This window comes from Scylla paramamosain, chromosome 11, assembly GCF_035594125.1.
Source record: "Scylla paramamosain isolate STU-SP2022 chromosome 11, ASM3559412v1, whole genome shotgun sequence".
NCBI lineage: Eukaryota > Metazoa > Arthropoda > Malacostraca > Decapoda > Portunidae > Scylla > Scylla paramamosain.
The window spans coordinates 5,572,338-5,595,109 of record NC_087161.1 but is presented as its reverse complement, the minus strand read 5'-3'; the positions used below and the strand labels follow the sequence as shown (position 1 = coordinate 5,595,109).

The 22,772-nt window shown below is 41.0% G+C and overlaps 1 protein-coding gene and 2 long non-coding RNA genes across 4 annotated transcripts in view; 2 read left to right on the top strand and 1 right to left on the bottom strand.

Annotated features, from left to right (window-relative positions):
- Positions 1-22,772, top strand: part of LOC135104876 (uncharacterized) — a 106,402-nt gene that overhangs the window by 58,526 nt on the left and 25,104 nt on the right. The window contains exon 2 of the long non-coding RNA XR_010270577.1: positions 18,311-18,352. This is a non-coding gene — a long non-coding RNA (uncharacterized LOC135104876). The remainder of the gene's footprint in view (positions 1-18,310; positions 18,353-22,772) is intronic.
- Positions 2,252-19,347, bottom strand: LOC135104875 (regulator of MON1-CCZ1 complex-like). 2 transcript variants are annotated; one of them, XM_064012594.1, is made up of 15 exons: positions 19,182-19,347; positions 17,779-17,934; positions 17,114-17,257; positions 16,288-16,468; positions 15,645-15,804; positions 14,774-14,879; positions 14,359-14,550; positions 12,907-13,030; positions 11,381-11,508; positions 9,758-9,775; positions 7,569-7,731; positions 7,120-7,298; positions 6,110-6,249; positions 5,320-5,474; positions 2,252-4,752 (listed from the first exon to the last, which is right to left on the bottom strand). In XM_064012594.1, the coding sequence occupies exons 1-15, from the start codon at positions 19,290-19,292 to the stop codon at positions 4,673-4,675; spliced, it is 2,037 nt and encodes a 678-aa protein (XP_063868664.1). In that variant the 5' UTR covers positions 19,293-19,347; the 3' UTR covers positions 2,252-4,672. The 2 variants fall into 2 exon arrangements, with proteins under 2 accessions (XP_063868664.1, XP_063868665.1); XM_064012595.1 differs by lacking the exon at positions 9,758-9,775 and having other exon boundaries at positions 19,182-19,345.
- LOC135104877 (uncharacterized) lies at positions 5,362-9,921 on the top strand. Its single transcript, XR_010270578.1, has 2 exons — positions 5,362-5,496; positions 7,109-9,921. It is a non-coding gene; the product is annotated as an uncharacterized LOC135104877 (long non-coding RNA).

The window sequence follows — 22,772 nt, the reverse complement described above, 5'->3', positions numbered from 1 at the left end:
GACGAACTGCATGATGAGGAATACTTTGTTGCACAGTTCATCGCGGGCTAGTTCGAGTATGGTGACTCCCTCGGACTTTTCCTTGTGATGAAACTAGTAGGACCCATCGACAGAGACACATGACGACAGCCAACCCTAACCCGACAAAACGTGACGACGATCAACCCAACCCTAATGACGACTAACCCAATCCTGGCCAACTCTAACATGCGCAGACTTAGAGAATAAAGATAAGCAACAAGGATTAGGAGTGAGTGAAGAATTAGAGGAAGAGAGGAATTAATGGTGAATATTTCTTTTTATCTGTGCCCTACTCCTTTTCGTTCGTCCCACTTTTACTCCCTCCATCTCCTTGCCCCCTAAACTAATTTTGCAGTGTTATGTGTGTTTCTGCTCTCTTGAAATATATTATATATTTCTTACTCTTTCATATCTCCTTTTCTTTTTTTTATTTTTATTTATTCACTTCACTTATTTTTATTTTGTTTGTTTTCCTTTTCTCTCTTTCTCTCCTCCCTGAAGCTTTGTGATAAGATATAAAACAAATACATGAATAATTAGATTGCATCATATCTGGAATAAAATAAAAATAACATGGAAAGTTCTTATTTTATTGATTTATAAATTATGCATAGTAATAATAATAATGATATAGTAATAAAATATCACAAACCACACACACACACACACACACACACACACACACACACACACACACACACAGTAAAATTACATATGGCATTTGCAATTCACATACACATAACATTATAGGAAATAAAACCAATATACATATATATATATATATATATATATATATATATATATATATATATATATATATATATATATATATATATATATATATATATATATATATATATATATATATATATATATATATATATATATATATATATATACTGAGGAATACATACAAACAAGACCTAATAACAACAAGCTTACACAACAAGCTGAGGGTGAAACAGCTGATAAATATCTGGGGAAGGAAAGAAAAATAGAAGCAACACGAAATTAAAATTCAATAGTGCTGGGCTAAATAATCGCCACACACACACACACACACACACACACACACACACACACACACACACACACACACACACACACACACACACACACACACACACACACACTCTCTCTCACTCTCTCTCTCTCTCTCTCTCTCAAGGGCTATTTTCAAATACCAGAGATGTTTAGCCAGGTTCTCAAGTGTTTTTTTTTCCATTCATGACCCAGAACCTTGTTAAATCAATAGAATCATGAAAATCCTTAAAAACCCAAACAACTTTTACCAAAGCCTGTTAAATATGTAGAATTCTTGTTAAGCCATCACTGAAATCATGAAAACACCCTTGAAAACCCAAACAGCTTCCACTAGAGCCTGTTAAAAGGTAGTCATGACAGGACACTGAAATGTATGAGACTGTGGCCTGTGGTGTTTGACTAGGGGTCAGATGAATGATCTGCCTTGGGTGGTGGATAGTATATACATGTGCCTGATTGATGCACTTCCCTCACATTCTCTCTCTCTCTCTTTTTTGCTCATATTCAGAAACCTTGGCTCTCTCACCACAATTATTCTCAAAGGCCACAGAGATGATTAGCCAGTTCTCACAAGTGTTTCTCCTGTTCATAGTGTAGAAATCTTGTTAACCTGTCACCAGAATCATAGAAACACCATTAAAAAACTTGTGTAACTTCACCCAGAGCCTTTTGAAAGTAGTAGAGGTGCAGCACAGAAGTGTTTCAGAATGGGGTCCTTTCTCTCCCTCACTGTCATATAGAAACACCTCACAAAGCAGTATCTCACACAGAAAATAAAATGAAAGGCAAAGCATAGATTCATAAAGTTACTCATCACAGCCCCAGCACCCCCCCACCCACCCCAAGTCTGGCCACTCACACACACATTGCCACTCATGGTCACCTTGAGATCACTCATATAGCCTCTGTGTGTCTGAAGGAAGTCAGCAATGCAGGGTGTGAGTCATATACACTTTGATTGATTGGTTCTCTCTCTCTCTGTGATATGTGCAGGTATAGTTTTACAAAGGAGTCAGAATATTATAAGGTACAGTTGGCCTCAAGAATTGATATCACCAAGTGCTATGAATTTCATGTGGATAAATTGGATAGAAATTAATGTGTGAAGCAATTAGCTCCACAAAGACAAAGAAGAACTGAGAGAGCTGGGGATGTGATAGGTGGAGGTAACTGTCTGATACTACTAGAGATGTGATAGGTGGAAATAATTGCCTAATATCCACTTTTTATCTTAAACACTCTGTACAGTCACTTCTTGAGGCAACTGTACAACTAAACTGAATGAACAAAGATAGAAACACTCACTTCCCAAAAAGAACCAGAATATTATACTGTACAATTCATGTCTCTGCTTTGCTCCTTATGTACACACAAAGGACAGGGTAGGATGCAGCAGGTCTGTGGGGAGGAGGAAGGAGTGGATACAGCATCAGGTCACCCACAGGTCACTCTAGCACACTAGCAGGGACATGAGGGGTCTTACATGGAGGCTGGCAAGGTGAGAGGCCCAACAATCACACCACTCACTTGTAGACCAAACCTTAAAAATTTTGACGTTTCTTTTATAGCAGTTTACAGGCTCTGAATTTTGAAGTGTATAAGTTCAGGGAGCAAGGCTAAGATGGTTGAGTCATTGATGAGAAGAAATGGAGAGGAACATGATGCAAGAGAAGTCATGGAAATAAAAGTGAAGGGAATGCAAAGAAGAAGACAAAGGATCAGGTGAAGGGACTGTGCCAACAGGGATATGAGGGACAAAGGATTAGATGAAAGAATGTCCCTAGATAGAAACATGTGGAAAATGCTCATTAGAAACAGTGACACCAAACAGGGATTAAACTGGGAAGAAGTTTGCAGGCTTTAAATCTACCTTTATAAGCCTTCACAGGATGTAGAAAGGCCAAATCAACAGTAATAATAGAGATAAGACAAAACAGACATGATATTTGCTGTGGGATGGATGTGTGAGAAAAGTATTGGAGTGGTTTAGACAACATATGACAGAATGGCCCAGACAAAGCACCACACACTCATACACACATCATGCACACTCCTTACCCCATCGGCTGCTGGTGATTCATGAGACTGTTCCTTTCCACCAGGGGCTGACAAGGCTAAGAATTTGTTTGATGTGTGTATGAGTGTGTCAAATAAGACAAAATATATAGGGAGGAGCAATGGACCATTTTGAGATTGCATGGTCTTAGGTGTAAGGGTTAGTTGCTCAATTGTTTACCTTTTTACTGCTAGACTATTACATCCATAATCATTTGCAGCAGTTTAGACATTATTTTTTACTACAGTCTCTTGAATAGATCTGTAGCCTAGAAAAGATCAAACTAACCTCCTATTCTCTCTTTTTCCCTCTGTGCCAATGCAAATACTTTATAATTTTACAGAGCTGTGACTTAAATATTAACCATAGCAGTAAAACAATTAAAAGGAGAGAAAAGTTTTGATGTGAATGGTGAAGCATGTGTCTAAGTGGCAGATGACAACACCTCCCACTGTTCTGAGATATTGGTTAAAATTCATAAGGCGTGATCTACATACAAACGTACAAGACATATGGACAGAATAAAGCTCTCATAATCTTAGGGGGATACAGGAAGGCTGAGTGCTCTTACAGTATAAAAATACATGCAAACATACACATTTCACTGCAAGAGCCACAAACACAATGCTCTCACTCTCAGAGCACTGCAACATGTTAAGACACATCCCCTTCCCTTCAGTCACCATTCATAGCACTGTAAAGGAAACACAAACATCAACAACAGTAACAAGTGACTCCTCAAACACCACACAACACCAACATCACCGTTGTCTCCACTCAAGTTCCTGAGATCAAGGTCTCCACAACATAACTAAACAAAAGAAGGTACAAACATTCACATCACGTACATCCTCTCACACTCAAGAGTTGCACTGACAGATGGCCTGAAATGGACATGCACAGCCACTTGTTTCTGTAATGTCCTTTGGAATGAGCCTTTTTGTGGCAGATATTGTGATTTTTGTTATTTTTCCAAATATATGGAGACTGTGATCTGAGAATGTGTTGATTCATTGTGATCTTGTTGTCTTTTCTTTATATATCTGATTTGTTGCTGCTTCTTCTACTGCCACTGCTGCTGCTGCTGCTGCTGCTGCTGCTACTTCTATTGCTGCTATTGCTGCTGCTACTGGTGCTGCTGCTACTGCTAACACTCCAGCCACTGCCATTGTACTACTGTGGAGCATTCTCTCGTGTATTTGTATCTCATTAATTGACAAGCTCTTGGAATTACTCACAGTTAGGTTACTATTGTTGTTCTCCCTGTGATTACCAATATACAGTATTTCATCTGCTACTACAGCCACTATTAACTATCACTACTACTACTACTACTACTACTACTACTACTACTACTACTACTACTACTACTACTACTACTACTACTACTACTATTACTACTACTACTATTACTACTACTATTACTACTATTACTACTACTAATACTATTGCTACCACTACCACCACTACCACCACTTCTACTACTACTACTACTACACCACCACCACCACCACCACCACTGCTACTACTGCTACAATTACCAAACCAAAACTACAACTGCTGATTGCTGTAGTCAGGTAGTTCTCCAAATAACTTCTTGTAATGTTCCACAAAGACCTCACAATGTTCACCTGGAAAGGAGAGAGAGAGAGAGAGAGGGAAGGAACAGCATTCAGAATGGGAGATTAAATATTGTGATGGCCTCTCTCTTTTCGGCATGAGAGAGTAAACACTGACACACTGGTGCTTCTAATGCTCCAGCCATATGGAAAGAAAAAAGGCACATAAATTTTTTGAATGAAAGAATGTATAAACTGATGCTGCTGTTTTATGGAGGAGTAGAAGAAGGAGGAGGAAGAGGAGGAGAAGAAAAAGATGATGAGTTAGAACAAGAAGGAAACATAAGGGAGAACAAGAAGAAATAAGAAGATAAATAAGTACAGTAGAAGAAAAAGAAGGCAAAGAAGACAAGAAGATAAATAAGTACAGTAGAAGAAAAAGAAGACAAAGAAGACAAGAACAAGAAGAAGATATAAAATGAAATGAGAAGAAGAAAAGAAGAAGTAGCACCAATGACAAGAAGACAAGGAACACAATAAAAAGAAAAAGAAAAAAAATTAAATAAAGAGAAAAAGAAGACATAGCAATAACAACAAGAGCAGAAAGAAGACAAACAGCACCAGTAAGCACCAACCCACCCTTAGCAAAGGCTGGGTTGCCCCTCAGCCGGGTGTTCCTAAGGCTGAAGAAGGTGAAGGTGGAGTAGAACACCTGGTCACTGCCGCTACCCATCGCTGCCTCCAGGAACTTCCGGGCCGACACAGACTCCGCCAGGCCCACGCTGCGTGCATACCTGCCACACATTACAGGGAGAGGTGAGGTACAGCTTACAAAGGGCTACATTAATTATAAGCCATTTTCAGAAGTAGAAATCTGGAAACTGGAATCAACTACAGAATCGAATTATAAATATTAAAAACAGTCCTAAAAATGGAAATATGGAAATTGGAATCAATTTCAGAATTAGGTTTTTCCTCTGCAATGTATCTGAAGTATTTTTAAAAAGAAAAGGGGTACAATGGAGCTGAGAGTGTGAATGTTGTGTGTGTGTGTGTGTGGTGCTTTGTCTTGGCCATCCTTTGTGAGACTACAAAGATAGTCTTGCACACACAACATCTTTGTATATCTTTGTATATCTATATACAAAGTATATAGATAGGTTTTTAAGGTACTAATATTTTCTTTATATTTTTATTCAGAAATCTTACTAAACAAAAAAATTCTTGCATTCTTAACCTCAAAGAAACATATCAACACATACATAGCTATTCACCTGCTGACAGACAGTCAATGGTTTAGTAAGTCACTGATGACAACTTAATACTACTACTTAAATGACTACAATACTGCCACCAAAAATAAATAAATAAATAAAATAAATAAATAAATAAAAGGGAAGCAAGGGAGGCTGAGACCCCACACACTCACCTGAGGGCTGGTGTCACCTGGCGCTGTGACAGCAACACCTCAATGATCTCATCATGCGCTGTGTTGAGTCGGCACAGCATGTCCAGGCTGAGCTGCTGCCCCGCTGAGTACACCCCTACCAGGGACAACAGCAGACATGCCTGGGAGAGTGGGAGGATCAATGGTGTATGTATGCATGTTGTCAGGTGGCATTTTGATTTAATTTGTCTTTTTTTCATCAGTGGTGTTGAGAGTGAAATTAATTATAACTTTCATGGAAGATGGAATGCACAGTATATACACGTGTGTGTGTGTGTGTGTGTGTGTGTGTGTGTGTGTGTGTGTGTGTGTGTGTGTGTGTGTGTGTGTGTGTGTGTGTGTGTGTGTGTGTGTGTGTATGCCTGTCTACCTATTAAATGGTGATGAAGTACAGGATAATGGCAACAAAACCAGTTTACCACAAGATCTTAATATTTTATACAGTGGCATAATGTAATAGATTCTTTCTACCAGCTTATATAATTTCAAATATCAGTATAAAATGGTGCATCAAATTTTGTCCTTGACTACTCTGCAAAAGCTGGGGCACTGAGCCTGTGAGAAAAGTGTATGGTAATTGGTTCCAAGTCTGACCCTAAAACTCACCTACTAGTATATACCTATCATCACCATCCATAAATTTATCTAACCTTATTTTAAAGCTCCCTGATGACCCAGCATTAACAACCTGATTACTTAGTCTATTTCATTCATCTACCATCCTCTTACACAACCATTTCCTTCCTATCTCTTTTTTTAACCTAACTTCATCATGCTTTAACTTTATTATTTCTTGTCCTATCCTCATAACTGACCCTGAGGATTTTGCTTGTACCACACTCACCACTGCCTTTGAGAACCAATTTCTTCCTTTTTTTTTTTTTTTTTTAACCTAACTTTATCATGTTTTAATTTTATTATTTCTTGTCTTATCCACATTACTGACCCTGAGAATTTTGTTTATGTCACACCCACTCCCAGCCCACACTCACCAGGGGCTTGGAGTCAGCCAGGACATGGTACTGCAGCAGCTGGTGAAGTTGGTAGAAGTGTCTGGCACGCACCAAGGCATTGATCACCAGTTCGTAGAGGAAATGCTGCACAGTCACCCCAACTGCCCCCAGCGAGCGTGTGTACTCCACCACCACCCCCACCACTGCTCGGACTGACACTGTGGCGGGAAGGAGGATAAAATGCTTGCTAACATGCCATCAGCCAATCTACATATGCAACCAAACACCCCCAAACACTCACAAACACTCAAGAACGCCTCACATATACCCAAAAGCAACCCACACACACTGCACATCCAATTCCACATTTAACCACATTTCACATACTTACACTTGTTCAAACATATCTCATCCACTTACTAACACATCCAACCACACACACATACCCAATGATCCACTCACATCCACTCATTGATTCACACACTCACATTTTTTGTCTCCCACACCAGCCTTGCCTTCCTTCTCCACCTTCTCTGCTTCCTCCATCAGTGGGGCCAGGACAGCGCTGTACATGTCTGCCTGCTCCACTACCACCACACGCCGCTCCACCCCTCCACTTGCTGCAGCAGAGAAGCTCACACTCTCCCCCATCTTGTGTGGAGGTGGTGGAGGAAGAGAGGATGGAGATGAGATGGATTAATGGATAGAACTGGTGTATTTTTTATGTATTTGGATTAAGTTGTTTATTATTTTTATTGCCTTTTCTTGATTTAATGTGTGTGTGTGTGTGTGTGTGTGTGTGTGTGTGTGTGTGTTCACTGTACAGTCTGCTGCTGGTCTCTCTTGAGACAGCTGGCCATCCCCCATGGAAAGAGCTCAGAGCTCATACTGACCAATCTTTGTGTTGGACCAAGACCACTGACACACAACACACTGGGACAATGAGGTCACAACTCCTCGACTTAATCCCATATCTACTCGCTGCTAGGTGAACAGGGGCTACACATGTAAGGAGACACACCCAAATAATCTCCGTCCACCCAGGGGATCAAACCCTGGCCCTTAGGTTGTGAGCCAAGTGTACTAACCACTACGCTAGCAGACCATGTGTGTGTGTATGTGTGTCTGTGTGTGTGTGTGTGTGTGTGTGTGTGTGTGTGTGTGTGTGTTCAGCTGGTAATAGTATTTCATTTTTATTCTCGGAGGGTACAGTGGTATAGTGTAATTTGGGACAGTGTGTTAAGGTACTGACAAGTGTAGTGTCATGTACAATAGTGTGGTAGTGAGGGGTAGTGAGGCAGTGTAGTGTGGAGAAGTGTGATGAAGTGTTTGTACATATAATGCGGTGTGTGATGGTGTGGGACAGTGTGGCAAAGAGCTGTGGTGGTGTAAGGCAGTGTGGTAATGAGGTGTGTGGTGGTGTGAGACAGTGTGGTAATGAGGTTAGGTGGTGTGGTGTGGCATGGTGTGGCAAGGAACAGTGTGGTAGTGTAATGTAGTGAGGCAGTCTAGTGTAAAGTAGTATGATGAAGTAAATGTAAATATTGTGGTGTGATGTGGTGTGGTGTGGTGTGGTGTGGTGTGGCATGGCAAGGAGCAGTGTGGTGGAGTATACAGAAAGAATAATAACTGAGTAATAACTTCCTCCCCTCACTCCCTGCAACCCCACATGTTACAGATTAAGCCTCCCCACAGCCTGAATGCAAATAACTGAACTAACAATATATTCATCAGTGGTATACAAATGGGTTTCTTTTCTAGCTACAACATTAATATATACTAATCATAGCATACAACACTCATTATAATACCAACATGCAGCAGTAAAGGTAAACAAACACCAAACTACCTACACCTATTATTATCAGTAGTCATAGTAGTAGTAGTAGTAGTAGTAGTAATAGTAGTAGTAGTAGTAGTAGAAGTAGTAATATCCTCAGTGTCATTTATAATCCTTCATCCAGCAAACTAACAGAATAATAATAGCATAATCCCTTTACCCATTACTCGCACTTATTCATCTCTTTTCAACCTCATCAAATAATCAACCAGAATAATCTTTCGAGCCTACAACAAATCAATCACCCACACACCCATGAAGACTATCAAAAACCACACAAGAATACATAGAGTCAGCAGACCTAATGTATCCCTCCGAGGCAAGTAGAACATTAACCTACTCCATGAAGAGGAGCAAAAAAAAGTGTGCGTTTCATGAACAATGATATTTTAGACGGTCATTTCAGTTACTTTGTAAGTGAAAAAATTAGTGTTTCAGTAATAACAATGTTTTCGAAGGCAATCTTTGTTAAGGTTTGATTGAAGAACTAAACTAATGAAACACTGGAATAAGAGAGAAACAGACAGAAAAACTGACAGAAGGGAACAGAGATAAAGGGAGAAAGGAAGGAATGGAGAAAAGAATAGAGATAAAGAGAGAAGAGGAAAGGATGGAGAAAGGGACAGAGATGTAAAGAGAGAAGAGAAAGGGATGAAGAAAAGGGACTGAGAGAGAGAGAGAGAGAGAGAGAGAGAGAGAGAGAGAGAGAGAGAGAGAGAGAGAGAGAGAGAGAGAGAGAGAGAGAGAGAGAGAGTGTACGAATCATCCACACCTGAGTACTGAGTGAGAGGCAGGCAACACCAAACAAGCATCTCTAAAAATGTCCGAAACACTCACCAGAAACAAACCTGACTTCTGGGTAGACAAGCATGGGAGAGGAAAAGTGCATGAGAGAGAGAGAGAGAGAGAGAGAGAGAGAGAGAGAGAGAGAGAGAGAGAGAGAGAGAGAGAGAGAGAGAGAGAGAGAGAGAGAGAGAGAGAGAGAGAGAGAGAGAGAGAGAGAGAGTTATTCACAAAAAAAAAATTCATTGAAAGTGAAGAGAAAAATTTTAAGAGGAGCAGTTGGGGCAGGAAAAAAAATAATAAGCCTGTCATCTAAAGAGGAAAAAATGTAACTTCTATATGTAAAAAGAAAAAAAATATATATAAAACACATTTGTGATATATCATTTTCCTTGGACCAAAAAACATTATGACTGGGAAGGGGATGGAGGGAGGGAGTGAGAGTGCAATGTGATGGGGCAGGGGGGGCCAGGGGAGGGGGGATGAAGGGGGCAGCTTTAATATAAACACAACTACTTAAGCTTTACAATTAAGGAACCAAAGGAAAGACTATGATAGGAACCCTCACTCCTAAACACACCAGTACCAAGGGGGGTGGCAGTGTTAGTCTTCAAAAGCAAAACCTTGACATCTACTGAGAAGAAAAACTGTGAGGATGAATATTTCTGAATAGACTTTTTACTTACCCTTTCTTCCACCTTTCCCACCCAGGACTTGTGTAACTGTTACCCATGTCCCCAGAATACAGAGGCCTAAAACATGTCTAATTCTGCAGAACCTATTTAAATTCCATCCCACATAAGCCTAAGCACATTCTTGACTTGTGGTGTAATAAGCGGCAGTGGTGTTGACAAATCTACAAAGCTGACCTGATTTACTGGACTTCTTTAACCCTTTCACTGTGATGTGCAACAATTCACAGCACTAAAAATTCATGTGTGGAATCTTTATAAGCATCTACAAGAAAGAAGGGGATAAAGAGGAACAGATTTTGCAATATCTAGCCAGTACAATGTTTGAAAATGATTGTAGAACAAGAAGATATGATGCACAGTGGTTAGTGATTAAGGAAACATGTGCCAAATAGCAGTGAAAGCGTTAAGTAATCTTGCTGTTTTGCATAATACGATATCCATGCCTCTCATTAGCCTATAAATTTCCTCCTTTATGATGTAGTCAATGGTAGTGGTTGTTTACAAACCCACTAAAGGAAAATTATTTATATAATTTGTTCATTGTACTATTTCAGACAATCTCACTTCACTAAAGACCATATTTCCAAACATTTGAGCATCCTATCTCTATTACTTTTAACATACTTTATGAAATGTTTAATGAAGGGGACTTTCGAGAGTGTTTCCATAATTCTAGTGGTGGTTTAACAAGGACTCTGGCTTATCAATGGAAGACACTCAAGAGAATGCTACAAGTCATTTCTGTGGCCAATGAAAACAGTGCTGATGAGTCTTATACATTTCAGAACATGAGCATAAATCAAATGTTCATGTCTATTTTCTCCCAGTTTCACCCACTATACATCACTCACCACAGCTCACACCACCACCAGACACACACACACACACACACACACACACACACACACACACACACACACACACACACACACACACACATACACACACTACCATCACCACCACACAGCCTTTGATGGCATACCTGGGACTGGAGGATGGTGTTGAGGTGCTGCCTGTATGCGGCGTTGATCTTGTCGAATATCTGTCCCAGGCAGGCCAGCTGTCCTGACTCCACCACTTTCCTCACCACCAGCAGCACCAGAGACTTGGCTGTGAGGTGAGACAGACAACAGTTAGGGGAGGGAGAAGAAAAAATACAGTCCTTGGAAGAGGTACAAGGAGATAAGCAGCATTAGAGATTTGGCTGTGAAGGAAGAGGGATGACAGTTAGTTGAGGGAGAAAAATAAATATACTCGTAGTCCTTGGGGAAAGCTACAGGGACAAAGCGGCTTAGCAGTAAAAGAAAAAAAGAAAGTGTATTGTGTAAGATGGAAAAGCAGTTTGGGAAAAAGAAGAATGTGGCTAGGAAAAGGATAATTATAAGGGAAAAAGGGAAAGAGAGAGAGCCTGGCTAAGAAAAGGAAAACATTCAGGAAAAAGGAAAAAAAAATACACTGGCAACAGGAGAGACTTGGTTGTGAGGTGGGAGGGACAACAGTTAAGAAAGAAGAAAAAAAATATAGTCCTTGAGAGAAGTTACAAAGAGAGTGGAAAGGAGATACAGCCAATGAGGAAACAGGTAAACAGAAGGACTAGCTTGAAAAAGGACAAAAGAAAGTACACTGTGTAAGATGGAAAAGCAGTTAGAGAAAAGATGATAGTGGCTGGAAAAGAAAAATGGCAAGGGAAAAGGGAAAAGAGAGAACCTAGCAAGAAAAAAATGGAAAAGAGAGCCTGGCTAAGGAAAAAGGGAAACAGTTAAGGAAGAAAAAGATAAGAGTGGACCAGGGAAGAATAGGGGAGTAAGGGAGAAGTAAGAAAAGGGAAGGGTGTCATGTGTTAATAGATGTTTAGAGGAGAGATGAAGAGATTTATGCTTGGAGAAAGAAAGAAGAATGATGTTGGCAAGGAGGAGAATAGAGGAATAAGAAGAGACTGTATAAGAGGAAGTAGGAAGGAAAAAAGATACTGGGAATAAGAGAGAGAGAGAGAGAGAGAGAGAGAGAGAGAGAGAGAGAGAGAGAGAGAGAGAGAGAGAGAGAGAGAGAGAGAGAGAGAGAGAATAACATATAGAAAAGCAATGAGTGATGCAACAGGAAAAAAAAGAGAGAGGATAAAGAGACAAGAGAGGAATGGGAGCAGACTGTATACGAGGAAGTAAAAAAGAGAAAAGATACTGGGAATAAAAGGAAAGACAGTAAAGGGAGACAATAACATATAGAAAACAAAGAAGTGATGGAGCAAAAAAAAAAAGAGGATGAGGAGAAAAGGAGGAATGGGAGCACTGTTTAAGAGAAAGAAAGAAAAAGAAAAGGTGCTGGAAGTGAGGATAGAGTCAAGGGAGAAAATTTTATATGGAAAAGAAAGGAGTGACAAAAAAAGAGAGAGGAATGGGAGCAGATTGCATAAGAGGAAGAAGGAGAGAAAGGTGCTGGGAATAAGATAAAGGGAGAGAATTTTCCATGGAAAAGAATGAAGGAGTGAGAGAGAGAGAGAGAGTGCTGTACCTTGTTTTCTTCGAAGTAGGCAGTCCACCAGCTGCGTCTTGTCCTGCACAGCCTCCGCCAGACAGTCAAGGCGCAGCTGTAGGTGCCACATGCAACCCAGCCGAGCATCTATCACAATGTCTGGCTGAAACACATAAACATGCACACATACACCTGGATGAATGCATGTCTGTTTGCAATACATACATAAAAAATGGATAAGAATCAGTCACACACACACACACACACACACACACACACACACACACACACACACACTATGTACATTTTCAGTTTGTTAACTGCCTAAATAATAAACCGTTTATTATTATTATTATTATTATTATTATTATTATTATGACACACACACACACACACACACACACACAGACAGATAGATAGTTTACTGATCATAAATTACATAATACACAAAGTAAATACATATGCATAATTATGATCAATAGTAGACAGTGAAACAGTAAAGCAGTAATAGGAGATACAAAAAAACAAAAAGTAGGAAAATATTACAAACATAAATTAAGCAAAAAATGCATTAAAAATCTTACAAAAATTTCATGAAACACACACACACACACACACACACACACACACCACATAGTGTAGTGGTTAGCATGCTCGGCTCACAACCAAGAAAGCCTGGTTTCAAATCCCAGGCGCAGTGAGGCAAAATAGCGAGCCTCTTAATGTGTAGCCCCTGTTTACCTAGCAGCAAGTAGGTAAAGGATGTAGCCCATGGGGTTGTGACCTTGCTGTCCCGGTGTGCGTTGTGTCATTGGTCTCAGTCCTACCTGAAGATCAGTCACTATGAGCTCTGAGCTCTTTCCGTAGGGGAACAGCTGGCTGGGTGACCAACAGACGACCATAGGTGAATCACACACACACACACACACACACACACACACACACACACACACACACACACACACACACACACACACACACACACACACACACACACAGCTAGAAATTTAACAAGAGAAGTGGAAATAATGATGTGCAGAAAGGCAGTTTTGCAAACAGAGGAACAGGCCAGCACAACACCTCACCTGAGGAAGCAGAGTATGCAAATAATACACACAGACTTCAAAAAATATGACAAACATTGTATTAACCCTTTGATATGAGACAATTATCATCACCATATGCAATGTATCAAATCTTTGTAAGCATTTACAAGAAAGTTATAGGTGAAAAGAATAAATTTTGCAATTTCTACCAAATTTAAAGAAAGGGTGTGGCTGTAGAACAAGTAAAGATGTCTGAGAGTGACTGGTAATTAGGGAAAGGTATACCAAGTGGCAGTCAGAGGGTTAAAAGACAGGACATTAGACATTATGAGATTGATGCAGCCCTGTAAAGTTAAAGTAGTTAGTTAATGCACAGAAACAAACACCAAATGAAAGGAGAGACTTTGGAGATGCAGAGAAAAAATCAATCAACTCCAAGACTCACCTGAAACACAACCCAAGTGGGGGCATACAGTTCACAAGGGAGGGAGGGGGGAGAGGCGGCCTGGCAGGGGAGCGCGCTGGCCTCCACCAGAGAGAAGGGCTGCACTGACCTTGGCGGGGGGAGGGGGAACACCCAGGTCATGCCCCCTCCCCCGTCACCTCCGCCCACCAGCACATCAAACAGCAGGGAGGTCTTGAGGGTCAAGGAAGAGATGATCAGCCAAATTCTCGAGTATTTCTCCAGCTAATAATATAAAAACCTATTTAATCCATCACTAGAACCATAAAACACCATAAAGAAAATCCATGTAACTTCAACTAGAGGCTTTGAATGTAGTTGAGGTGCAGACAGAAGTGTTTCAGAATAATGGTCCCTGTCCTAACCCACCAACTCTACACTCCCTCCCTCCACTCACCTTTGAGGCCTGGTGGTGCACAATGATGAGGCTGTCGATGATGTTGACAGCAAACCTCCCAGTCAGCTCCAGGCGACATGTGTAGGCCTTCTTGAACTGGCTATCTCTGTGGGGTGAGGTGAGGTGTGTTGACAAGGGTGAAAGAATGGGAGTCAGAAGGTCAGGGAGAGAAGTGAAGATATAAGGTAAATTTGAGAAGAAAAGAAGGGTGATAATGGGTTAGGTGACAGGAGGAAGAGAAAGAGGAGTAGGAATAAGATAAGGTGCAGGATCAGTGGTGGTTGGGGAATTGAAATGTGTGACAGCATGGGAGTTAGGAAGAATGGGGAAGAGAAGGAGTGAAATAGGGATATAAGACAAATATAAGAGGGAAAGAAGGGTGGAAATGGGTTGAAAGACAGAAGGGGAAAGAAGCAGGAGTATAGGACAAGAGTGAAGAAGCATGGAGACTGGGAATCTAAGTAGTTGAAGTAAAGAAGAATTAAAATACATACATATTAATAATCTAGGATAAAATTAGTGAAGATAAAAATATGAAAAATAAAAGCTTTTAAGAATAATCAACTGAATGAAAACAAGATGAGCCTTGTTCTGTGTCTGAGAGAAAAAAACTAGACAAACACTTACTAAATACAAAATGTCCCTCAAAGAAAAAAATACCTCCATGAATAATCAACTGAGACAGAAAGAAAATACATAAACATTTGGATGAAAAACAAAATGAACCTCAATACTCATTCTGTGCCTGAGAGAAAAAAATAAATAAAAAAATAAATAAATATATACTAAATACAAAACAACATCAATATTGTGCCTGAGACAAAACACAAAAATACAAATAACTTAATGAAAACTAGACACATGTTAATACTTGTTCTGAGTGTAGACATCAAGGGCAGCGGTGACGGAGGGGGAGGCAGGGTGGCGCAGTACACACACAGAGGGCAGGCTGTACACCCACCCCACACACACGTCGCGCTCCCCCAGCGTGATTCCTGGTGCATTGGGACCGCCGGGACCGCTCACCTCCACTGGGGCATCACAGAGAGGGGGGGGTTAAATAGCATGAATATCAGCTATCCCTGCTATATTTGGGGTGGGTAAGATTTAGATAGGCAAGATTTTTTTTTTTTTATATAGGGCGCTATATTGAATAGGTTAGATTGGTTAAGTCAGGTTACGTTTGTTCTTGGTTTGTAGGGCACTATACTGGATAGGTTAGGTTAAGTTAGGTTATATTTGCTTTTCTTTGTTTGCTGGACAACATACAGAGAGGGGGTTCCTAGTTCCCTTACTCTGTCCCTTTTAGTCACCTCTTACAATATGCAGGAAATACAGTGACAGTATTCTTACCCCCTGCCATAGAGCCAAGAGTGTGAATGATGTGTGTATGAGCATGTGATGCTTTGTCTGGGCAACCCCATGTGGGATTGCCAACCTGGTATATATTTTTGTCAACAGAATATAACAAACTTGACTTAACCCTATGAAGGCACAATTAGGTAATAACACACCTTCAAACTTGGCCAGCTTAGTGGACTGTCCAGGCTTGAAGGAGAAGGGCTGCAGGGTGGTGGAAGAGGGGGAGGTGCCACAACACAGTAGCAGCAGCAGACACTCAGGGCTCCACACAAACCAGGTGCAGGGGACACTGTAGCTGCGCAGGTGACGCACACCAAGACGCTCACGGCTCACCTGTTGGGGATGGGACTGTGTTAGTGTTGGGGAGTGTGTTCATTTCTTCAGGTAAGAGATACACTCCCATGGGTCTGAATTCTTAAATATTTGGTACATTAATATTATTTTGTGTCTATGTGTGAATCTGACGGTTGATAACAAGGATTAGAGCAGTGCAGATACAGACATGATCTGGTTTGACTGTTTTCTGTCTATATAAGAGATTCAAAATCTTTGTTTCCTGAGCACTGTGTTGTTTTTTCTTAGTGTGCACTCAGTTGTTTTTGTCATGGTAATATAAATCTTATCATTCAAACTTTGGGACAAGCCACTTGCTGTCTGGAAATCTAAAACATTATGTCAGTAGTGAAAGTGGTGTTTCTTAAAGCAGGAAAACATTCCTTAGTAAGAAAGTTGAATTAAGCAATTGTCAATATTAACTAATCAAAGATAAATTAAATGAATAACAGCAATGTATACATTCACTTGAAAAATACAGGTTGAGAATCCTTTACTTAGAATGCTTAGAGCAGAAAGTATTTTACATTTTATATTTTCTAGACTTTGGAAAACAATCAAACACACACACACACACACAAACACACACACACACACACACACACACACACACACACACACACACACACACACACACACACACACCTGGTAAAATTCCACGCCATGGTCAGTCACCAGGGCGAGGTCATCATTGTTGGTCCAGATGAAGCCGAGCAGCGTGGCAGACTTGGCACGGCACTCCTGGGTCAGGCCAGCACCCACCTCTCCATTGTTGTAACTCAGCAGCTCCTGCACAAACAAACACACACACACACACACACACACACACACACACACACACACACACACACACACACACACACACACACACACACACACACACACACACACACACACAAACACACACACACACACAAGCCAGATTACTGATGCAGTTTTATATTTTTTTTTTATTATTATCAACCTAACTTCAATTGCACATGTATTTCATTCCAATTTATGTGAATCTATAAAGACTATTAGAAGATATCTGGTTGATTTTGATTTATATTTATATCTTTGCTTATTCTTTTCTATGTAAGAAGGGCTTTCTCCAAAACTACAAAAACTTAGAAAAAAGAACCTTCCTTTGTTTTTTTCCTGGTGAAACTCTACTTTGAATACTCTCTCCTTTCAACACTGTTTCCTTTACACTAAACCAAAGATCTCCTATACACCCACTTTACAATATATACTCTGATAAACCTGAACTACTCATCAGCAACACCACACCAGCAATCACCAGCAGCACCAAGCACCACCACACCCACCACAGCATTCTTGGAGCGCTGCACGGCCAGGACGGTGTGGTCGGGGGAGAACTTGAGGGAGGAGATGGGGCCACGGTCCTCCATCCTGAAGGTGTGGTCCCTGCCCTGCCCCCGCACCACCACCCCCAGCGTGCCTCCCCCCCGCACACTCAACACCTGGGGATAAAACACACTACCTTAGTATACTATTATGAGTGTGTGTGTATGCTTGGGGAATAAAAGACACTCCATTTATATTGTATTGTTACAAGGGTGCATGTGAGTGTGTGTGTAAACTATTATTGTCTTGCTATTATCAGGTTGTACTTTTTATATTTAAGGGAGGGGTATGTATGTATGGATTTGCCTTCTTCTTGTGACCTCTTCTGCTTTGGATCACTAGTAGGTTGTGTGTGTGTTCTCTTCCCCAGCTACCCAGTTGCACTGCAGGATTTGAGTCAGCTGGTGTACATTTTGTTACTCTGTTTTATTACCTAAAGATGTTACAGTCACAAGCAGGATGAAAACTAAAGCAGTAATTCCTGGGTTTCAGACACCCCTGGGGACATGAAGTGATGAGTGTCTCAGCACACTGGTGAGTACAAAATTTGTTCCTAATACATTTTCTAAGCTGTGCTTCTGTAAGGTGAGCTGCTGCCCTGTGTTACTCTGTTATGGACAATGCTTTGAGGGAAATTCTTAGGAAATATCATCAAATATATAGAATAGAATAAAATAGTGCCTAGTCTCATGAACTTTACCAGATTTTAAATAATATCCTAACACTGTAAATACAAATCATACATTTCTCTTAATTACACACACACACACACACACACACACACACACACACACACACACACACACACACACACACACATTAAAGATAAATCAGGCTCTTAATGGCGTCACAAGAGCCGGGCTGAGACACGTGATGGACAAACAGTTCCTTCTAACAACTACATGACAATCTACTTATGGTGAAGAAATTAAAACCTATCCAATTAAGCATCCCGCAGCACACAACCTCCTGTAACCCATGTCCTGCCAGGGAGGTGCTTTACCAAAATAACACTAAGCATTCACTCAATAACCAGTCTTGAGTACAAAAACAGACAATCATCTGAGACTAATTTCCCACCATTATCATTACTATTTTTTCTATTATTATTACTGTTATTTCCTCTCCCAGATTCTCACAATCACTCGTTCTATAATGACCTAAAGTGTTCTGTGGGTCTCGAAAGAATAAAAAAAAATAAAATAAAACCAGGAAGTGAGCCTAGATAATTACATAGAAATAATTCGCTATATATTAAGAACTTTACCAATAGCTCACTGTATCCACCACCAGCAGGCCAAAAGTAACCTGCCAACTTGCAACCCACCCACACCCGTTTCTCGCCCCCTCCACGCCCACTCACCTCCTTGCTAGTATCGTCAAAGAACACATTGGTGACCTTGCTGACTGGCTCGAACCTTACTGGGTCCGGGGAGAGCTCCAGGTAGCCCCGCGCGTCACCCATGGCTCCCATCTCGGCCCGCAGCCTCAGTGCACCCCGAGTCAGGCGATTGTTTACATGGGTTTGTTTACCTGTGACGTCACGCGCGCCTCTCTCACGGGGTCACTATTCCACAATGACATGCTTTCCTTGTGTTCCCCTTGCATTCTTCTTGTCTTCTTCTTTTTCCTTTGGGGACTACTGAAATAAACATAGCTCACTGATTTGTCTTGGTGTCCTTGTATTTTTCTTTGTATTCTCCTTTTTTCCTTCGGGTATTACTGAAATAACCATGGCCCACTAATTTCTTTCTTCGTTTCTTGTATTCTTTTATTTTTCATTGCATTCTCCTTCCTTCGGATATACCATGATCCCTTCCTTCTTATTATTCCCTTTGTTTTAGTCATTATTACACGTTCTTGTATTTTTCATGCTTCCTTCCACTTCCTTCTCCCCTTGATTTTGCTACTGTATCTTGTATTTTTTCTTGTATTCTTCTCCTTCCTTCTTATTATTGTCTTTGATTTTGTTACAATATGTGACTTTTTATTAGAAGCCTCTGCAGTGTATGTAGTGGTGGCAGCAACTGTATCCCTTGGCTGTCATGTGATTCCTGACGTGTGATGTTGCAGGGGGCACTCATGAGTTTTCTTTTGATAATTCCCTCTTGATTTTCTTACTATACGTTTTATTTATTTATTTATTTATTTATTTATTATTTTTTATCACGAACTTCTGTAGTGTCGTAGTGGTAGTAACATGGCAATATTTTTTGGCTGTCATGTGATTTCTGGCCTGTCGTAATGCATTTGGTTTCATGATGTTTCAGGGGGAACTTATCCATTTTCTTCCTATTCTTATTATTATTCCTAGTCTTATTATTTTTTATTATTCGTGATACCTAACCTTATATGTATCCTGGTGCCTGGCTTATTATAGGATCCCCGACATGTTTCTCTTTTCTTCATGTTACTCGTATAATTCTTAGTCTTATTATTTTTTTCTTCTAATTCGTGATATCTAGGTCTGGCATTATATTTATCCTTTTTAACTATAATACCTTCAATCTCGTGACAATACCGTATATGTCTCTCTTTTCTACTTCCTGTTACTTATATTATTATTCAGTCATCTTATAATTCGTATTCTTCACGATATCTATACCCAGACGTTTATATGGGCAAATTGTAATATTTTCAATTTTGTGATAATACTGTACGTGTTTGGCTTCTCTTCTCCCTGTTATCATTACCCTTGTTCACCTTGATGTTCTTAATCCTTATTTTATGTATAGTCTCTCTCTCTCTCTCTCTCTCTCTCTCTCTCTCTCTCTCTCTCTCTCTCTCTCTCTCTCTCTCTCTCTCTCTCTCTCTCTCTCTCTCTCTCTCTCTCTCTCTCTCTCTCTCTCTCTCTCTCTCTCTCTCTCTCTCTCTCTCTCTCAGCGGCACTCAACCCCGATTTGCCCATGCCTCTGCTTCGGACGGGTGGATGCAATATTATCCGCATGGTGTGTGCGGACTTCCGGAGGCTGGCCATTGATGTTCCTGCTGCTGAGGTTGCCCCTGGTTTGCCACCCTGGCGAGTACCTCTCACAACCGTCTCCTTCACTCCCACGTCTAAAGCGGCCCATCCCCTACTTGAGAAACAGTTGGGCCCGGAGACCATCGTCAGCGTGTCTGCCTCGGTTCCCTCAGCACATCACCTCTATGTTGATGGGTCCTTGCTGGTGGACTGGAGTGCTGTGTGCGTCGTGTTTTCCCCCACTGTGGAGCCGCCGGGGGTGGATGGGTGGATTGGCCGTCGCTTACCAGACTTCTCAAGTTCTACCTACTGTGAGCTGAATGGTCTGTTGGATGCTGTCACGCTCCTTACTGAGCGGCGACTGAATGGGGTGATTATCTGCGACTCCAAGTCTGCTCTTCTCGCCCTTTTCTCTTCAAGACCTACCTATGATCATGTCGTGCAGGATATATTGTGTCGGTTGGCCAATGCTAGTGGTAATTCCTTGGTTGTGTCCTTTTTATGGGTGCCATCTCACGTGGGCCTCGCAGGTAATGACATTGTGGACGGTCATGCAAAGGCTGCGTGTACTCTCGATTTGCCTGCTGTGCGTGCCCCAATCTCGTTCCGGTGTTATAAGCACACCTTGTTCTCTGCCATACACGCCCTGACAGTGACTCGTAGGGACGCCGAGCGTGCTAACAGTGGTTCTATCCAACACTATGATAGTTTCATTGATGTCCCACATAAATATCGTCGCCACGGACTCATGGTGCGAAGACACAATGTGGTGAGTGCAAGGCTTCGGTTAGGTTACCGACCAATATGGCAAATCTCCCAGGCTGAGGATATGCCTCACTTCTCCACCTGCAGACTGTGTCACCTCGTCAATGCCAACACTCTCCAACATTATTGTCTCGCCTGCCCTGCACTGAGAAACTTATTGCCGCAGGACCAGGATCTGATTTCTGTATGTAAATATCTCCTACAAGATGATCATTTGGACTTGATACTGATGAGATATCAATATTTTGGTGGCTATTAATCGTACATTTTTTTTCTATTTTGATATTGTGTGTGTGTGTGTGTGTGTGTGTGTGTGTGTGTGTGTGTGTGTGTGTGTGTTCTATAGGTTCCACTGTGTCCTGTGTGACACGCTTCTATTTTGTACTTAATTATGTACTTTGTTTGACGCCACTGGGGCGCAATAAATTTATCAAATCAAATCTCTCTCTCTCTCTCTCTCTCTCTCTCTCTCTCTCTCTCTCTCTCTCTCTCTCTCTCTCTCTCTCTCTCTCTCTCTCTCTCTCTCTCTCTCTCTCTCTCTCTCTCTCTCTCTCTCTCTCTCTCTCTCTCTCTCTCTCTCTCTCTCTCTCAGTGATGATAGGTAGAGGATGTTAGGTAATTATTTATATACGTAAGGGTTTTATCAGAGAGAGAGAGAGAGAGAGAGAGAGAGAGAGAGAGAGAGAGAGAGAGAGAGAGAGAGAGAGAGAGAGAGAGAGAGAGAGAGAGGATGAGAGGATGCGTGGGGATGTTATCATGTGACGGGATGTTTTTAAGCGATTCAACTCAGCTCTCGTATCAAGCCAGGTGGGTAATGAAACAGATAGGAGCAGATACACATTCTCTCTCTCTCTCTCTCTCTCTCTCTCTCTCTCTCTCTCTCTCTCTCTCTCTCTCTCTCTCTCTCTCTCTCCTGCGGTTATAACTCAACTCTGGTTCTTCTTTTTTTTATTTAGGTGCTATTTTGTGTTATATTATTATTTTTTTTTATTATTTTTAATGGAACAAGTGTCGACTTTTCTTCATTATTGGTTTTGTTGTTGCTGTTGATGTTGTTGTTGTTAATGTTGTTGTTGTTGTAGTTGAGAGAGAGAGAGAGAGAGAGAGAGAGAGAGAGAGAGAGAGGAGAGAGAGAGAGAGAGAGAGAGAGAGAGTTACACAAAAAGGTATCTCGTTAGTAACCCTGTCTTTTTCTCGTGTGTGTGTGTGTGTGTGTGTGTGTGTGTG